This window comes from Pristis pectinata, chromosome 7 (genome assembly GCF_009764475.1).
Source record: "Pristis pectinata isolate sPriPec2 chromosome 7, sPriPec2.1.pri, whole genome shotgun sequence".
Classification (NCBI taxonomy): domain Eukaryota; kingdom Metazoa; phylum Chordata; class Chondrichthyes; order Rhinopristiformes; family Pristidae; genus Pristis; species Pristis pectinata.
This window is the reverse complement of record NC_067411.1, coordinates 71,057,775-71,078,796: the sequence shown is the minus strand read 5'-3', so window position 1 is coordinate 71,078,796 and position 21,022 is coordinate 71,057,775. Positions and strand designations below refer to the sequence as shown.

General features: G+C 39.8%; 1 protein-coding gene across 1 annotated transcript in view; it reads left to right on the top strand.

Moving 5' to 3' along the window:
* Positions 1–21,022, top strand: part of zmp:0000001301 (rab9 effector protein with kelch motifs) — an 80,825-nt gene that overhangs the window by 6,199 nt on the left and 53,604 nt on the right. Inside the window, exons 2-7 of the mRNA XM_052020633.1 lie at positions 606–690; positions 5,920–5,953; positions 10,392–10,470; positions 11,504–11,592; positions 13,924–14,070; positions 16,037–16,088. Of these exons, the coding sequence (XP_051876593.1) occupies positions 606–690; positions 5,920–5,953; positions 10,392–10,470; positions 11,504–11,592; positions 13,924–14,070; positions 16,037–16,088 (486 nt within the window). The remainder of the gene's footprint in view (positions 1–605; positions 691–5,919; positions 5,954–10,391; positions 10,471–11,503; positions 11,593–13,923; positions 14,071–16,036; positions 16,089–21,022) is intronic.

The following is a 21,022-nucleotide window of genomic DNA, read 5'->3' as shown; positions in this document are numbered from 1 at the left end:
GCTTAGTGCAGCCAAGGGAAAGGTTCCATGGGGAAAATCCATATTCAGGGGATGCTGAGAGACTGAGTCCTGTATGCAGCTTCTCAAACATTTTACTGATGCTATGTTTGTGGATGAAACATTAGTGATGTTGACACACTGTAAGTGAATGTACTGAATTGCTTGAAATAATGAATGAAGGCAATGACGTGTTGATTGTATTACTGTATATTTTATAACTAAATCATACTTTTGGGAAAAAAAATGTCCTGGGAGTGGCCATTCAGCCTAACACTATCTTCCCAGCACAGTGCTGGACTGGAGCTCCCTGACAGTTCACTCAATAACTAGTTCACTCAGTAAGCAGTCCTGAAGAAGGGTCTAGGCCCGAAATGTCGACTGTTCATTTACCTTCGTATATGCTGCCTGAGCTGCTGAGTTCCTCCAGCATTTTGTGTGTGTCACTCAATATCTTATCTTTATTCTTCAGACTCCTAGCACTGCACCAGCACCCACCCACTAACCCTTCAATCTCCCAACTCCAATCTACCAACTCTCACCTCCACCTCCACCATCTATAAATCATCCAAACTTCCTTTTTAAAATTATTTTTTTGTTGTTTGCAGGCATGGCCATGCATTGGCAGTTGCTGGAAACATAGCATTTGTATTTGGAGGCTGTTCTACTGTTAATTTGGAAGTAAGTAGACTTGTTAGTTATTGTTTTAATTTTTCTGATTGTTCAGGACATTGTAGATTTATAATATTCCTGCTTTTGTGTTCCTGCCAGTGTTCTGACTTACCATGCCACAGACTAGTTTAACATTGCTACTGTATTATAAATTATACCAAAAATATCCATTTATGTTAAGATCTGAGATATCTGCCACAATTCATCCCATTAAAACATTGGAATGCAACTCTGATAGATGAAAACTTTTGGCTAGAAAGTTCATAATCTTACTGGAGATGCTGGCTGAATTTCCGTTATAATGAAATACACATGAAGGAAAAAGTTCTTTGAAATGAGCTACTTTCAATGTTTCCAAATTCACTTAATATTATACAGTAAGGCCTTGTGGCAAAAGCATTTGTAAATAGTTGGGTTTCAAGGATGATCCAAAAGAAAGAGATGGATGTAGAAGCATTGAAAGGGAATTCCAGAGTGTATTGGCTAAGCATATAAAGGCCCAGCTGCCAATCAAAAGTTTACAGAGAAACATATGAATGTTACCGCACAGAGGGCCCACCCAGTCTGTGGTGGTATTTACCCTACACATAAGCAATTAGTTACAATCATTTTAACCTATCTGGTTATAAGATATCTTTATTAGTCACATGTACATCAAAATGCACAGTGAAATGCATCTTTTGCGTAGAGTTTCTGGGGGGCAGCCCGCAAGTGTCACCACGCTTCTGGCGCCAACATAGCATGCCCGCAACTTCCTAACCTGTACGTCTTTGGAATGTGGGAGGAAACCGGAGCACCCAGAGGAAACCCACACAGACACGGGGAGAATGGACAAGCTTCTTACAGATAGCGGCCAGAATTGAACCCAGGTTGCTGGTGCTGTAATGGCGTTATGCTAACCGCTACACTACCATGCCTTCAACTTCCACCTGCCCCCTCCCCTGTAGTAATGCAGCCCACTTCATCATCTTATCGTCTTCTTAATGTTAACATAATTTATGCTACCACCATTATTCTGGAAACAATTTCCACAGTCCCAAATGTCCCGAAAGAAACCCCAAATATTCAAACCCTTTCTTCTGTTATCTGCTCATACTGAGTAGCATTCTACTAATCTCCAACTTTTCAGTATGCTTCCCATTGTATGATATCCCAAAGTTCACGCAATAATCCAACTGACTTCTTCAGCCCAGCATAATCAGTGGTGATAAAACCTAGAATTTGATTTTTTTAATGGCCTTTTTTCAATCTAAAGATTCAGATCAATTGCATTGCTTTTTCTTCAAGTCCTAAAATGGTAACAAAGTTTTAAGCACAAATTGTCAAAAAATTGAAAAGTTAAGCTTATTGTCATATACACAAGTACATGTATGCACAGGTGCAATGAAAAACTTACTTGCAGCAGTATCACAGGCACATAGCATTATATAAGCAGTACTCACAAGAAACACATAAATTAAACATTTTTTACAAGAAAGAACACAATTAGAACAAATAAAACAAAGTCCATTTTAGTGGAAAGTGATCAAAGTGGTCATAGTGTTGCTGAACTGTAGTGATTAGGGTTTTGCCGATTGTTTCAAGAACCAAATGGTTGTAGGGAAGTAGCTGTTCTTGAACCTGGTGGTGTGGGACTTCAGGCTTCTGTATCTCCTGCCTGATGGTAGCTGCCAGAAGATGGCATGGCCCGGATGATGGGGATCTTTGATGATTGATGTTGCCTTCTTGAGGCAGCGCCTCCTGTAGATTCTACTAATGGTGGGGAGGGATGTGCCTGTGATGTGTTGGGCAGAGTCCACTACTCCCTGTAACTTCTTATGCTCCTGCACATTCTATTTGCTGTACCAGACCATGATACAACCAGTCAGGACACTTTCAACAGTACATCTGTAGAAGTTTGTTTGAGTATTCGGTGACAAGCCAAACCTCCTTAACCTCCTAAACAAGTAAAGACGCTGGCGCTCTTTCCTAATGATTGCATCTATGTGCTGGGCCCAGGACAGATCATCCAATATGTTAATGCCCAGTAATTTAAAGCTGCTGACTCTCTCCATTGCTGGTCCAATGTAGACTGGTGCATGTTCGCCCTCCTTCCCCTTCCTGAAGTCAACAATCATCTTTTTAGTTTTGCTGATGTTGAGCAAGAGGTTGTTGTTGTGGCACCACTCAACCAGGTGTCCTATCTCACTCCGGTAAGCTGACTTATCGCCACCTGTGATTTGTCCAACAACAAGTGTCATCGTCAAATTTGAAGATGGCATTGGAACTGTGCTTAGCCATACAGTCATGTGTGTATACAGAGTAAAGCAGGGGGCCTGTTGATGATCAGCAAGAGGAGATGTTGTTAACGATCCTCACTGACAGAACTCTGCCAATGAGGAAGTCGAGTATCCAGTTGCAGAGGGAGGTACAGAGGCCCAAGTCTTCAAGCTTGGTGATGAGTTTGGATGGGATGATTGTGTTGAATGCCAAGCTGTAGTCGATGAACAGAAACCTGACGTCCTTTTGTCCAGATGGTCCAGAGCAGAGTAAAGAGCCAGAGAAATCGCATCTGCTGTTGACCTGTTGTGGTGGAAGGCAAATTGGAGCAGATTCAGGTCATCCCTGAGGCAGGAGCTGATTCGTGCCATAACTAAAGTCTCGAAGCATTTCATTACAGTTGATGTAAGCACAACCTGATGGTAATAATTGAAGCCACTCACCATGCTCTTCTTGGGCACTTTTTTGAAGCAGGTGGGAACCTCAGACCGCAGAATCGAGAGGTTGAACATGTCCTTAAACACTCCAGCCAGTTGGTCTGCACAGATCTTTAGTACTCGGGCAGGTACATCTGCTGGACTAGATGCCTTACGTGGATTCACCCTCTTGAAGGATGCCAGGACGTTGGCCTCAGAGACTGAAATTACAGGGTCATCCAGAGATGTGGGGGCTCGTGTGGGTGTGTCATCATTCTTCCTATCAAAGCGTGCATAAAAAGCATTGAGATCATCTGGGAGTGATGGGTCATTGACAGTTGTGCCACTCAATCTCACCTTGTGTAGAAAGTTATGTTATGCAAGCCCTGTTATCAGTACCAATTGATTGTCTTCAATTTGCTAAGATTTTGTTCAATCAAACATAGACTGAGGAATTGTTTGACCACACCAACAATGTGACAGTCTGGCTTTTGTTGTACACCTTCAGTACTTTTCCCAGTCATGCAATATTCCAATAGGAATTGCCTAATACTGCATCAGTATCTGGGAACAACTGGATTCTGTCACAGCCTTGAAGTAATGACAAACTCCTATAGCGCCTGGCTCCCCGTAAACTTTAAAGGACATTGGGCAGAAGGAAGCACTTGTAGAGTCATAGCAGAAATCAATCAGCAACTAATCTTTAAATTTTGGTGGCTTGATAATGGGGGAAGTGGTGGAAGGGGTAGTGTTTGGTGTGGAGGTCCTCTCGCTACTGAATGCTTGCTCAGCCACACATGACCAAGAGAGGCCATCAGCTGATTGATCTCATGTTCTGTCTGCTCTGCATACTACCATTGGTCATTGCACGGTAGTGTAGCAGTTAGTGTAATGCTATTACAGCGCCAGCAACCCAGGTTCAATTCCTGCCACTGCCCGTAAAGAGTTTGTACGTTCTCCCCATGTCTGCGTGGGTTTCCTCCAGGTGCTCCGGTTTCCTCCCACATTCCAAAGACATACAGGTTATAAGTTGTGGGCATGCTATGTTGGTGCCGGAAGAGTGGCGACATTTAATACCTTATCTTATCTGTGCACACACTAACACCCTCACCAAGATGGCATCCTTCATAACTCACATAGAACTACCTAATCACTGTAAGCAACCCCCCAAAAAAGCTCATGATATGCGTCTGAATTTTACCTCTCCTGCAAGTGATTTTTCTAAGAAAACTGACTAATGTAGCCCATGAAACTAGAAATTATTACATACTTTTTGTTATTTGCAATAATTACAAGCAGAGTTTCTCACAGGTGTTTGATTGACACTAATTAAAAACGGCTATTTTTCCAATAATCTGTTTTCAGTTGTACTAATCAAACCATCAATTACAGACAGCAGTCATGCATATTTCATGTTAGATGTTTGCTAACTTTTAACTGTCACACAATAATACCCTTTGATCTCTCATGATATAATTAAAATATTACTTTGTCATTCTTTGAACTCCACTGCTGAGGTTTTTACTTTTATTTAGCTCATTTGCCTGATCTATTTCACTATTTATAACCAGATTTAGCAACCCCTTTTCTGTTGCAGGCTTACTGCTTGAAAAGAGAGCCCTACATAATTTTGAACATTTCATTCCATTTTCTCAGTTGTAAAGTGGATAAATCTCCCAGTAGTTCTATTATGCCCACTAACCTTTCATGTGACTGCAGATGTTATCTCCCATCTCCTTCGTGCACTTTGGAGGTCTGCAGTACATCCCCACTGATGCGACAAATATTTGTGAAACATTGAGATGAAATCGAAGCAACTACAAGTATAACACTTCCTTGTCTAATCACCAAGAATTTTATCTTTTTTCTATATTGTCATAGGACCCTTTTACTTTACCTTTTCTGTTCCTCTATCTCAGCAGGGATCATGGCATGATAATCAGTAACAGGACACGATATATCTTTCCCTTGTTTAATGTCAGGGGTGCAGCTGAGATCAGCTGCTGTGGCATTGAATTAGAAAAAATGAAGCAAAAATAAAATACATATATAAGCAATAATCAATGAACAGATCGGTCAACGTTAATTGTTTGAGGTGTTTCAGTTAACATTGTCTTTAACAAAAAAGCTATAGGTGCAACAGGGAGTGATGCAGAATGTTGAAAACAATAAGATCAGATTTATAATTTCCAAAACAAACCACTTATGCAGATATGTCACTTGTACCAAGGTACAGTGAAAAACTTGTCTTGCATACCAATCATACGGGTCAATTCATTACACAGTGCAGATACATTGAGTTAGTACAGAGTGCATTGATGTAGTACAGGTAAAAACAATAACAGTACAGAGTAAAGTGTCACAGCTACAGGGAAAGTGCAGTGCAGGTAGACAATAAGGTGCAAGGTCGCAATAAGGTAGATTGAGGTCAGAGTCCATCTCATCGTATAAGGGAACCGTTCAATAGTCTTATCACAGCTGATCACCTTATTAAAACAAGCCACTTATGCAGATATGTCATTCCTGGAATATTTGAATTTAATTCTGGAACATTTTATATTTGTAGGATGAACAGCCCAAATATTTTAATGACTTCTACATGCTTACAGGTATGTAGTCACAGGGGTGCTCTTTCAGCCAGTTGTCAAAATTAAAATAATGAATGTTACTCCTGGTGATTCCTAGCAGTTACAAGATTTATGAGGTGCAGATTTGGTTCCGTAATTGACCACACAGAATATTCTACATCTCCGTTGCGTAATTTTGGGAAGGCATTCGCCTGAGTTCTGGTGTCTCCCTCACAGCTCACAGAACAATATTGGTAGAGACTGACCTGGCACCTGTTAATCTGTCTCTTACCTCTGACAGGATGTGAAAACCAGAGAGAAAACAAGGAAAATAAATATGAATAATTTTCTAAAATTATCATTCATTATTCCAACCCTTTAACACAAACTATTGTATCAAATGTTCAGTATGACATTTTATTTTAAAGGAGTAAAGTGACCTAATGCGAAGAAGATTCAAAACTTTCAACCACCAGACCCTGATATCAGTGGCTGACAGTAATGGTTATGAATATCAAAGCTAGTAAATATATAATATGGTGTGACATTGAACTAACCACAGCCCCCCAGGTCAATCCTTGATCTCATCCATTTCTCATCTACAAGTGGTCCCTTTGCGACATCATTCAAAAAGATTCAGTATCAGGTTCTATATGTGCACTGAAAATATCTAGCTTTATCTCACCACTGTCTCTCCCACCCCTCTCTTATCTAAATTCTCACAGTGCTTGTCCAATATTATGCACTGGATGAGCAGAAATTTCCTCCAATTAAATGTCAGAAAGAGCAAAGCAATTGTATCCGTTCCTGCCACAATTTTTCCCCCTTTCATTAACACCATCCCAATTCCCAGTTCTGCCAGAGGCTGAATCAAATTGTTCACAATACAAAACCGCATCATTACTTCCATTTTTAACACTTCTTCAGTATTGTCTGCTGCTGAAAGCTTCATTCCTTGCCTTGCTACCTCAACACTTCATTGTTCTCCTGATTGGCCTCCCAGGTTCAGTCATCTGTAAACTTGAGATCACCACAAGTCTGATGCTGTGTCCAAACTAGAAGCAGTTGCACTTGTCCATCACCCCTGCACTTGTTGACCTTCTCAGTTAAGCAGTGCCTGGATTTTAAAATGATCATTCTAAGTTTCAATCCCTTCATGATATTGCCCCTCCCTAACTTCTCCAGTTCTGTAAGCTTCAGAGATATTAGTGCTCTTCAGTTTCTGGCTTCTTGTTCATTCCTAAGTTTTAATGTTCTTTTTGTGGCCATGCCTTCAACTGGCAAGAACCCAAGTTCTAGAATTCCTTCCCTATTCCTCTCTTTCCTCTAAGACTCACCTTAAAATATACTTCTTTCACCGAGCTCTTGGTTATCTGCTTTTAAAATAGATAAGCCACTCAAAATATTATGTTCAAATAACACTCTAATGCTCAACTTTGCTCTGTTAACTGTTCTAAATATATGCTTCCTGTTGTGACCTCTAGTCCTGCTCATTTGTCTCACTTCCCATTATTTACCTATACAAAAATCTCACTCAATCAGGTATCATACTGAACATTTACACCACTCCCTGACACAATTAGCACTGTTCAAGCCTCACACCCATATTTGTACAAACAAAACAATTGCATCAGCTGAAAGATTTGTATGACATTCACTGACAAGCATCCTTCTCTCCACTCTAATGGGAAAAAAAACAGACTACAATCATAATAGCTGTGGATTGCATTGTGTAAAGAGGTTGCAGGATTTTACATAAATCTGTTCTCCAACAAAGTGGTAGCAGTGACACTGCCCTGGTAAGATATATGCTCTGTGGAGCATAAATCTCAGTAACACACAAAACATTGGAGGAACTCAGCAGGTCAGGCAGCATCTCTGGAAGGAAATCGTTCATTTTGTGTGTGGCTCCGGATTCCAGCATCGGCAGTCTCTTATATCCATAAATCTGCAGTCCTCTATTAGGAAGGTTGCATTTTTTCCTCCTAACCCTGACACTTTGCCAGTCACCCTGGAGTGTTATTGTCCTCACTGGTGTGGTGCAGTCACAGACGGGCCTTCTATGCCTAGAGCTGCTCAAGGTCGTCCTCAAATGCCATCTGCAGTCTCCTTCACTGAGTCAGCATCATTTTCTCTAGCCAGTCTGTGCTCATAGGTTGAAAGTTACATGGATCACTAGAAAAGGAAAAGGCACAGAAGAGACAGGCAAGGCGATGCGTAAAAGATGATCGATTGTCATTTTGATATGGCACGATTTCATTAATTTATTTTGAAATATTTATCTTTCATTTTTTTTATTTCTGCAAAGTGGTGTAAGGGTAACAGAGAGTAACATGTCAGTGTTTGAGGAATTGAGGTTGTGGTTACTGGTATTGAAGTCAGAGAAATTCTTTAGACTGCCCACCAGAAGGGTTGTCTGGTTTTTCTCCTCCTCATCCTCTTCATACTTCTGCTCCTCAGATGCAGATCACATAGCTGGTGACAGAGTTCCCCTCAGGATATTGAGGCCATGTGGCAAGATCCTGACATGCAATTTTCCACATGCTGATTTCTCCTCCAGAGTGATCCAGGTAGTGGACGTGTTGTTTCAGCAATCAATGGTCCATTCTACCACATTTCATCTGTACACATGCTGCAAACAGTGATTTGGTAGCTCACTGGAGTTAACACTCAGTTTTCAGAGGATAAGTTATATGACTCAATAGCCAACCTTTGATTCAAATGCAGCAAAGAGGTCTGCCACAGAATGAAGGCAATATCCTGCATAGATATCAAGCATTGACCCACATCATTTACTTTCTGTGGTCATATACCAACTACTCATTGAGGCAGTGCACTCCCTTTCTGTTCACTAAAGGATAAGGTTGACATGTGTTGCCTACAAAGTGGCATGCATGCAGTCAGTGACATACTGCACCATCGGACAATCCATTATCCCCACAAAGCCTTCTGGCCTCTGGCAAGGAAGTGTGAAATGCAAGTAGCTTTCTTTGGACATAGAAACTCAGTGACCCCAGTTTTATAACAGTGGACAACAAATTGCTAGACTGCATGAAAAATCCAGTCTGCAAAAAGCCAGGCACACAAAAGTTCATTGTTACGGTCACTTTGACAATTACTGTGAATGTAGCCCTCATCCAGAGATTCTTCCCAAGTAACCATGTGAAGATGGTAGTGGATCTCTGTGTTGAACAGTTGCATCGTTTTCTTTAAGGGAGCTAGCAGGCCACTGTTACAGATTCAAGAATCAGCTACATAGTTGTGGGACTCGACTCACATCAACTGGACCAAATAAAGATGGTCAGTTTCTTTCCTTAACAGGTACTAGTGAACCAATTAGGGTTTCACAATAATAAGACAGAAGTACCATTATTTTCACTGACCCTAACTTATTTATTTTCATTTCTTGGAAGACTAATTTCACATTTCCAAACTGCCACAGTGTCATCTGCACTGTTATTTGTTTGGATTATTATTCAAGGCTTTATAATCTGTTTGACCACACTACCCCACAGAATAGAGATAAAGGTATTATTCTTCAATTGCCTTTGCACGTTTGCTGATGTGATGTATAGGGATCTGTACTGACTCTCAAACCATTTGCCATTTATATTACAAATGGATGAAGTATTTGGCATACTTGGATATACAACTCCCTAAGACAATTGATCAGAATTTACCGTCAAAATCATTGTGTCAAGTTAACAATGCTCAGTTTTTGCACAAATGTTATATTTCAGGAGAAACAGATTTATGATTAGATGCAAAATTCCTGAAGTTGTTCTGCAAAATATGCTGCACCATATTTAGTTTTAAGAACACGTCTTGCGTCACTTTCTCATTATTAAAAATGCATGATGTGTATCTGCTCAGATCTTTCTTCTTTTGGTCTATGTGCCCTTTTTACACAGTGTGGTAAATCTTACTCATTACCACATCATCTCTCTGGCATAGAAAATTAATGATTACAATCAGAATGCAGACTATCACCCGGTAAATTCAACCGGGCCTCCCATTCGAGGTAGGGCACCTGCTCATCCAGCTGACTTCCTGTACTGGCACTGTATTCCTTCTGTTGCTATTACTGGTAGAGGGCAGGAATATATTCAATTTTATTTCTCCTCCCTTTCACTTTATATAAAACGTTCCTCTTCCACTGGTGCTGGCACCCATTCAGTGCATTATCTTGGATATCCATCATAAACTGAACCCAATTCAACATGCAGAAATGTTTCAAATGTGAAGAACCTTAAATAGCTTTCTGAAATTCAAATACAGAGGCTGATTATAGAACCTCTATCATTATCTTTCTCCCACATACCTTATTGCTTTTTTTGGGAAAAAAAGGTTTCAATTGAGTCAACTTTAGTGTCAATGAAGTCACATGGTTTTAATATTATGATATTCATAATGATTGACTTTTCCATTTCAAAAAATTACTGTATTACAATATTACTGATACATATTACCTTTACTACAGTAAGTCCCTCGGATCTGACCTGGGAAGTAATACCACAAGGTGGACACATACCATTGTCCAGAGAAGGGCATTCCATGTGGTAAGAATGGATCTCGGAACTTTGGAGTGTGTGACCATCAGAAACTGAACTGGATATTTATTTATTACTAATTATGTTTGTTGTATTCAGGATATAACTGGCTGGAAATTTAAGTGCATTAGAAAGAAGTAGAAATTTTACAGAAGGTGGTGGCAATGGAAATAAATTCTCTTTTCACTTTGTAAAAGAGTGTTCTTTTCTGAAGTGGGATGGGTTGGTTTCATTTCCCATTTGGCAATAATCAACTTAGATCAAAGAGACATGCATGTAACAGTCCATTAATACTTTAATAGTTACCAGCTGGAAGTGAAATTACAAAATTCTGAAATTCAGCATTGGCAGCTTGCTCACCTGGATTTATTCTCAAGATACAGTTGACCTTTGAAATGACAGTTGTGTAGCATGGAGTTTAATGTTCAGTCACCTGAGAAGTGAAATTTATGTCTGAGTCATTTGTTTTTTGGAATTAATTTTGGGTATGTTGTATAGAATATGTTGCTTGAGAAATGCATTGTTTTTTTTGTAGCAAGAATGTTTTCTTTAACTGTTTGGGTAACTATAGCATAGCAATACTTGGAACTCCCACAGAAAACCATGGGAGCATGGGTTATCAGTGAATGAACCAAACAAATGTGAAAGTCATGTGTCCTAATTATTTCCTGGTCTAAACACTCATTTTATTCAATGCATCCTGCAAAGTATTACAACTTGTTAGTACTTAGTTTGAATATATCTCCAGTTCTATTTTTAACCCAATTTAAAGAATTCTAACTATTGCAATTTCACTAAAGCTAAACTGTGCATTTGGGCATGAAGCAAGTTGTTGATACCTCGAATACAAGTAACATAGATAGGACACTTCTGTTCCTTTTCATTCTCAGTCCCCACAAGATAAAATAATATTGTCTTTTTATTCGAATTTATATGAATTTGAATGTCACTTATCTTGATTGCTTTTTTCAGCTTTTCTTATACAATAAGTTCTGTTAATTAAAATATCTAAACTTACATTTTAAAAAATGCTTTTTTTAAGTGTTGTGAAAGGAAAAGTCTATTTATTCGGAGGCCGTTCACATCACCTTGTTGATGAATCCTTACCCGGAATGTATCGGTTTCATATAGGTGAGATGTGCCATTTGAAATAAGCTTGTCTTTGCAGCATATTTTTCTGTATCTCACAGAAGGCTGCTGGTGCTTTGTTGAAACTACTGTTTACCCCAATTTCCGACCATTAAAACTCTTCAAGTATACTATGGCTCTTCTTCACACTTTGTAAAATAATTTGCCAAAGGAATTAAGACCATGTAAGTTGGAGAAACAGGTGAAGTAAACCGTAAAATGCTGAAAATACACTGGAAGTCTGCCAGCAGCTGTGGAGAGAGAAACAGGATTTAATGTCTCAGACAAAAAAAAGGGGAAAAATGAGCATGAAATACTGCCTCCTTGCCCAAACACTCCATTCTTTTCCTTCCTTTACTTGTCTCCCATTTTCCCTCTCAGCAGATGTTTCTCTGCCATCTGTTTCACATTTTACCCCTCCCACCTGGAAGAAGGTGACAGTTGATTTAGTAATACTCCTCGCAATTTCTGTCTAAGTTCCCACATACTGAAGGTCTTGATACTAGCCAAGAACCCATCTCCACATCCCCCAACAGTAAAATTGTCACTGCCATCTCCAAGTTCTTTTGTTTCTTGGTAACCTGACTCAGAAGCCCGTCGTTATCAGAAAGAAGCCTCTTGCTGTCATTAGGAATCTAACTGAGAACATTTACAGCATGCCAAATGAATTTTCACGTGGGATAATGGTCCAGGGTAGCAACAGCCTCAGAGAACAGGCAAATGTCATGCATCTTGTTAAACTCTCTGTCATTTCTGAGATGCCACTGCCTTGCCATTTTTGAAATATGTCCAATGAACACCACATTTCTGAATACTAGTTGGTAGTGCAAATTTGAAGAACAATAATATAAATGCTGAGCCCTTGGTCACTACTGAACGCTTCACCCATTGGGGCTATCATGTGTAATCCAGTGCAACAAACAATGTGCTAGAGGAACTCAGCAGGTCTTGCAGCATCTGTGGGAGGAAAGAAATTGTCAGCATTTCCAGTCAAAACCCTGTTTTATCCAGTTCTTATTGCATTATATCAGTGGAGAGCAGAATATCAGTAGGTACACAAGGATGTTACTTGGTTGCGCCTTTGAAAATGAGAGATTTTTGTGAAAAGCTTTCACTGGGAGAAAGGATGAATGGTGGAAAGTGCAAGGCACAGGTTTTGCTCTGATTTGAAGAGATCACTATCAGGAACCAGCCACATCAGTTCCAAATGCTTATACTTGTATTGTTACTTCATTAGATTGTGTGCCATTATATTGCTCATTTTCTCACACTCGTTGACTTTAATGAACTAAACTGAACCGTGCCAAGTTTGTCCTTGCACACTTTTACAAATGAAGGCCTAGAATTTCATTCAGTCAACTCAGAAAGAAAGGGTGCTGTGTAGTCAAAAATAAGGTTAAACCAAAGTTTTAACCATTTCTGGAGGCATTACCAATTATTGGGAAATTCTCCTCCTTATTTTTCAGTAGAACCTTTGTTTTCCCCAGCAATAAAACTTATAAATGACTTCGCAGTGGCCCAACATGCAAAACTTCTCTGTAATGAGATGTAACTTTAGCCTGTCCAGGTTTCTTTGACCCCCCCCCAGGAGCATTCTCCCTCCCTTTGCTGCAGGATCCATTCATACATTGACAACATGCCCCAGTAGCAGCAATGTATTGTAGGTGCCCCTATAAGAGCTGGTGTAAATGTTGCACCCTCTGTACTACATGCTGACAATTTGGAACACTTGCAACATGTCAATCGAGAATACCAGGCTGAAAGACGCCAGTACCAATTTTGTTACAGCATTATACAGGGAAACTCAATAGTGCTGTGCTGTGAACCTTGCATTTGATGTTCTTGCTCTTTACACAGCTTTCACAAACTGCATTAGGGGTAATTCACAATGCTGTTCTAATGCCCCCTCTTCCCAAAAATAAAATGGAGCAATTTCTAAGCCAATGTGTTATCATTAATTTGGAAATATTGTCAATTAATAACTTAATATATGAGATAATGAAGATACTCCATTGAGTTGTGATGATAATCTAACTTAGCAAACATTGATAAAAATTAGTAAATGAAAAAAAACAGATTAATTTTAATCAAAAATACATGCAAATTTCTGAAAATATGATACATGTGTTAATAGCAATTTGTTTCTTTTATTTTGCTTCATCATCATTTAAATGTTCAAATAATGCCAGATATGCTCCTTTTATCTTCGAGCAGTTACATTTGGGGATGTGAGAATTGTAGAAAAAAGGATTTTGCCTCAAATCACCTTCACATTTATATTTCTGAAATACGCCAGGAGATAGAATTCTGATGATCTTTTAAAAATTCCTTTAGAATCCTTGATATGGGAGAAGCTTCAGGTAAATGGTATTGCACCAAATACATTGAACCATTGCGCTGCACTGATTGGGGACAACATATTTGTCTTTGGTGGAATCCAGAAAGGAGAAGTTTCTGATGACCTTTTCATGTTTAGCACAGGTACGTATAACATTTCAGCATGAAAAGCTGTCAATAAAGATGCAGATTATCACAACTCAGTGGAGATTATGGGCAGCAGAGAGAACAATGGTCATGATGAACTTTTAAAAAAAAACTGGATCCACCATAAATGGAGTAGTGTGTCCACTTCTGGGTACCACAGTTTAGGAAAGAGATGAAGCCTTTGAAGAGGGCATCAAAGAGATTTACTAAAATGATTGCAGGGATAAAGACTTCATTATGCAAATAGGCTGGAGAAGCTGGGATTGTTCTTGGAATAGGGGAAATTGTAAGGGGATCTGAGAGGAGAATTTAAAATCATGAAGAGTATAGACAGTGTGGATAGGGAGAGACTGTTCCCATTGGTGGAGGGGGACATAGATGAAGGTGATTGACAAAAGAACCAAAAGTGACATAAGGCAATGCAGTGAATAGTTAGTGTCTGGAATGCAGTTCCTGGGGTGGTAGTGGAGGTAGATTCAGTGGCAGAATTCAAAGGGAAGTCAGATAAGTGTCTGAAAGGGAAGAATTTGAAGATCTGTGGGAAGAAGACAGAGGTCTGAGGCCAGCTGGATTGCTGTTGCATAGGGCTGGTGTGGAGTTGATGGGCTGAGGGTCTCCTTAGTGTTATTTTCACATCATTTCACATCTCTCCCAATCACCAGTTCCATGGACCTCAAACTCAAAATTACTACCATTGACTCAAAAGCAAAATAATCCAATGCTGGTAGTTTGATATAACCACCGAAAAAGCTGAGCGCATCAGGCAGCATCGATGGAGTGGGAAACATCACCCTGAATCTTGCTCACCTTCCATTTCCTCCACCACCATCCCTCAATCTCTTTCTCCTTGTGCTCCTTCTCAACTACTTCATACTTGGTGCAAGGACTAAGCTCTCACAATGGCCTCATTCTGTGACATTCCACTGTGGCATCACGACTTCTGCCTGGATATCAAGCACAGACCTGCATGTCAGCTGAACATTGAGTGGAACCCCTTTTGATTTTGTTATTGCACAGAGCCAACAGGTGCTGCTCACAGTATAATGATGCATACAGTCAGTGGCAGCCTGTAACATAGGCAACCCTCACAAAGTCAAGTGCTCACTGCTGGTCTTGGACTGGAGAGTACTAACTGTAGTCAGCCCTTTTTTCAATAGAGAACATTAGTGATCTCCCTAATGCCACAGTGAATGCAAACAGCAAATTTCTGCTGCTGTAGCCTGAAAGGAGCAAGCACTAAACATTCAATACCATGATCACTATTGATGTATTCATGCCTTGCTGGCAGGTTGCAGTTCACAGAGCTATTTCTGTGTTGGTTGTAAGAGAGCTACTCAGCCCAGTTCCATCTTCCAGCACTAGGCCCATTGGTCTCGTCTCAAATATACATCCACATATTGTTTTTTATGACAAGGGTTTCTGCCTCCATCACCCTTTCAGGCTCTGAGTTCATGCTGACCACCCTCTGGGTGGAAAAAAAATTCTTCCTCTCCCCTCTAATCCTTCTACAGATTACTTTAAATGTATGCCCCCTAATTTTGAACCTCAGTTTCAAGCAAAATAGCTCCTTTCTACTTATCTGGACCTCTCATGATTGTATACATTTGGATTAAAACTCTCCTTGTCAAGGCTACAGCAAGTGCCAGATTTCAGAAAGGTTGTCCTCAGGAAAGCAGACATCTCACACTTTGTTCCTCATTGTGCTGCAAGGCAATAAAGTCACCTTAATTTTATTTCCTAGTCTACATGGCTCAGTATAAGAATAGTTGTACAACTACTCATTAAGGAATCTGTTGCCTGTAATTTATTCAGTTAAGATATTTATAAACATGCAATTGAAATTGATTAAGTTATTAAGTATGCCTGATTCAGGTTAAAGCTTTTCCCAGCTAATGTGATGTCTTTAATGACTAATTGCATTGTAGTTTCCATTAGTGTTACTTCATATTTATTTTGCGTTTAGTATCACTGACCTGGACCCCAGTCAAAACTATTGGCCCCCCTCCAGCTCCCAGGTAAGTTCTACTTTAAGGTGTTGACACTGGTCATCAGAAATGCGATCAGGAGCTTGAATAAAGATACCCAATTTTTAATTAACAAAGTAGATGTTTAATACATAAACAACACTCTTCTTAAATCATATTGAATGTTTTAAGTCTTTCTTTCACTTGGTATAAACTTCTGTCTGATGACTTTTGTCTTTGAATATTTTTGCTAAATTAAAGGGCTCTCAATGAATGCAAGTTGTTATTGAAACAACTGTGCATTACCAAGGAGTGTTGCATTTTTGAAAGTGCTTTTCTTTGGAAGAGGTATTAAACAGAAGCTTTGTTTTTGCTTTCTCACGGCTTGTGGAGATGTTAATGATCCCCTGGCACTATTGCCTGCACATCATGACAATGGTTAATCAATATTCTTTATACTCCATAAGTAAAAGTATTTTTAGTATCTCAATGCTGTAACATGCATAAACGTGAATACTTATTTCACTAACTGTCTTACATAAGTCTTTGACAACTCTTCTGTCCTTGTCCTAATAACTTGTCAACACCCTCATGCTCACTAGTGATATTAATCCCTTTTAAACTCAGCCTCATTTTTAAAATTATCATGTATGATTTTGCATCTCTAAATATCTCCATGGGCTCACTTCTAATCTTCTCCAGGCCTCCAACCCAGATCCCTGTGCTCCTCTAATTCTAGCTTCCTCACTATTGAAGGTATTAATCACTGCACCATTACTAATTATGGCTTTGCCTACTTTCAGGAACCCCCTGCTAAAGCCCCTTCACCTACCTCTGCCCTCCAAATCATTCCTCAAAATATCTTTCTGTACTCGTATCTCCATAAACAGCATGAGATTATATTTGATGAATAATTCTATGAAGCTGCAAGGGCTATTTTGCTATATTCAAGGAATTTTGTAAACATTGTGCCATTTGAAACAGTAAGCAATACTTTGGTGTTACAAGTAAGGGAATTTTATGTAATCTTTCCCATTCTGAAACAGAAATCATTTTTTTGCAGAAACTATTTCTCTGAAAATGACTAGAAACATAAGGTGCCAAATTCAACAAAAGTTTAATACACTGAAGAGGTTCATAATTACTAAAACTCAATTTTATGACCAGAGCTTTTATGTTAATATAACAAATCAGTAAAATATTTAAACTGCCATAGTTTAAAAGGTGGTGATGTGAAAAAGCACCAATAGTGTTTCTTGAAGTGCACAAAACACAGTACATGCTACACTGAATACAATTTATAATATAATTGATTGTGATAATCTGCAAATTATAATTTCTGATGAATTATACATTGTCAATGTTTTTTTACAGAATAAATAATAATGTGTTTTATTTTGTCCTTCATTGCCCTGGTGCCCTAAGAGATTGATCAGAGTTACTATTTCATCTGAAAATGAATCTCATTGCCATCTGCCACCTTCAGTGTCAAATTCTTATTAATCATAGACAGCACAGATGGTAACTCACCTGGGGCTCATGAATCCTTTAAATAGTAAACACCTGACTCTGTTCTTGTTTACTAAAGTTCATCATTTGATCACCTCACCTGATAATTACAGATGAAGCAGTATATTCACACCACATTAACTCATCTACCTAGAGAGACCTTAAAACCTATCTTTCCCTCCACCCCACTGACAATTATCCAATTGTTTCTGAAATCATTCCAGAGTTTCTTTGATCACTCTTTGGGCTTGAAACTGATATGATACATGCTCCTGAATTAAGAACACAGCAAACTTCTGGGGTTTACGTCTTCTTTAGTCGTGAATTTTTTAAGTGCGTATATTTAGAAGTCGCAGAAGTGGTGACTGGGTGCCAGACATTGGGTAAACTTTCACCTTCATCAGAGGAATCTTTTACATGAATAGCTAGAAGATATCAAGAAACATCTGAAGACACTGGATATAGCAATAGTTATGGGACAGACAATATCCCAGTGGCCGTTCTGAGAACCTATGCTCCACGCTAGCAAAGCTGTTCCAGTACAGTTACAACACTGACACCTATCTAACCATTTAGAAAATTGCCTGGGCAGGTTCTGTTTGCCAAAAGCAAGACAAATCCAGTTGGGCTAATTACTGCCCCATCAGTCCACTTTCAATTATCAGCAAAGTGATAGAGAGTGTTGTTGATGTGTTGTCAAGAGGCAGTTACTCAGTAACTGTTCACCAATTATTCGCCAATGCCCTGTTTGTGTTTTAAGGACCACTTGACTCCAGACCTCATCATAGCCTTGGTCCAAATATGGACCAAAAAGCTGAACTTTAGCACTGATGCAAGAGTGACTGCCCTTGCCACATTCAGTCAAATGAGGCTTTGATGTTATCAAGGAGCCTTTGGTAAAACTGAAGTGAATGGGCTTAAAAAAGAGATAACGCTGCAATGGTTGGAGTAATACAATGCACAAAATGAAGATAATTGAGGTTGTTGGAGGTCAATCATCCCAGCTCTGGGACATTTCTGGACATTGGGGCAGTATACTAGGCTCAACCATTTCTGGATGCTTCATCAATGACCTTCCTTACATCATAAGTTCAGAAGTGATGATTGCACACTTTTCTGTCCCATTCCCAACTCCTCAACAACTGAAGCAGCCCAAGTAGAAAGACTGTGACAACATTCAGGCATTGGCTAATAAGTGGCAAGTAACATTTATTGCCATGAAATTGGTGGGCAATGATCATCTCCAACAAGAAAGAGGTTAACCACTTTCCCTTCACATTCAATGGCATTGCCATCATCAAGTCCCCAGACATCAACGTCTTGGAATCACCGTTGACCAGAAACTCAACTGGACTGGGTACATAAATACAGTGGCCACAAGAGCAGGTTAAAGACCGAATATCCCGCAACACTCCCTGAACAGCTCATAGCTCTTCCACCATCTATAAGTCACCAGTCAGGAATGTGATGAGGTACTCTTCACTTGGCTAAGCAAGTACAGCTCTAGCAATATTCAACTTGACTCCATCCAGGACAAGGCAGCTATTTGATAACTGTTCTTTCTCTACTGGCACACAATGTATCATCTATAAAACAGACTGTAGCTACTTGTACTGGCTACTCCAACAGAACTTCCTAAATCACGGACTCTGCCACAGACAAGGATAAGGGCTTTAGGCTCATAGGAACACTACCTACTGTATGTTCCCTCCAAGTTGCACATCATCCTGACTTAGAAATATGTCACTACATTGTTATTGGATCTAAGCCCCCATGGCACAGTGGGAGTAACCTTAGTTAGAGAACAGCAAAAGTTCAAGAAGGTGGCTCATCATCACCTTCAAGGGTAGTTAGGGATGGGCGATAAATACTGGCCTTGCAAGGAATACCCAGGTCCCAAAACTTACTAAACAAAGGGATCATTTTGTGCGATCTGTTTTGTCGAAGGGTACAGCTAAATCTGTCAGAATATTTCGGTCTTTTCATTGAATTCTAGAAAACCAGCTCCTAGTTTTTCTGTTTACCCTCTTGGACCTCTTTCTAGAAGCAGTGGGTGAAGTTTCTTGAGATTCTTTGACCTTCTGTTGCAACATTGCTGAAAGGTCAACAGGGCCATCAAAGAAGCACCATAAATGGCAACTGGTGAGGTTTCTTTGGGGAGATTAGAACCACCACAGAAATACCAGGTGCCCAGATTATATTTCCTGCTGCCATTACTATCCTGTTGGTTTCTAATCCAGTTGTCTTTTATTTTCCACCCCTTCTCATTTGTGCTAAACTCCATGCGCTGGAAAACGATCAGAGATCACAGTATAGAATTATCCTACTCGTGTTTCCTGTTTGATAGCGCAGCCAGCGCATAAATTTCATACGCAACGTTATTAGCCAGATAAAGTGGCCAGCCGATGCTAACCACACTGTTGCTGCCCTCTTTACTGAACCACAGTGCTCAGTTTCAAGATGGCTAACACCCAATCAGGTTAGGCAATGGTAATCAAAACTAGGGCAGCGCCTCTCAAAGAGATGATGACTTATGTGCTGAAAGATGTTCCACAACTGGCAGTCGACTTCTGCAGGAGATGGAAGTAGAGAGCGAAGGTCATCTCGGGGGTGGGCAGGGAGCTGCCAAGGTGTACAGTGGATGAAGCAGTAAGCGAGATAAATGAGAGAAGTTATTCCTCAAGGTATGGAAGCAGTGAGGAAATTTAATACCTTTATATGTCTGTTTTAGATCAAAGGAATGTCCAATCCACCATTAGTCTCGAACTGTGCAATACAATATACCCCTCATTAGTACTCATCAATCTGCACATGGAACTAACATTCACATACACCACATATACTCACCACCAGTATGAGCACCACATCCACATCTCAGCACTTATACACTCCCAGATACTCAACCACGGCAGACACATTGCACGAGAATCACTAGCCTAATTCCCACTCTCAGGCAGGACAAGGTGTCACAGCATTCCTCTGTGGAGGACAGAGCAATAATGGCAGTAGCCATTGTAGAGATGGCTGGAGCTCATGCCTATTCCTCCTCCTCAGTCTACTGTCACTAATTGAACGACTTCTTCTGAGTTACAGAGTACAGATGGTGTAAGCATGAATTTCTTATGTACTCTGTATCCCCAATTACACTCCCTCCCTGCCCACTTCCCCAGCATAACCCTATTTGGTGCTTTTCTTCTTTAAGATACTTAATTAGTTCTACCTGGCCCGGTGTACCTGCTGAACAAAATAAAACAGTGTTAGAATGAGTGCCAGTCATTCTGACACTTGAATCTATTGTTTAGATACTGATACTGTGTACTAGAGTTTAGATGGGATCTATATGCAGCAAATCACTGAAGGTGAATGGTCTGAACTTCAGATTTATTTATTACAATATAGAACGAGGCCATTTGGCCCATTGGGTCCACTCCAGCTCCTAAATGAGCAATCCAATCAATCCCATTCCACTCCCCTTA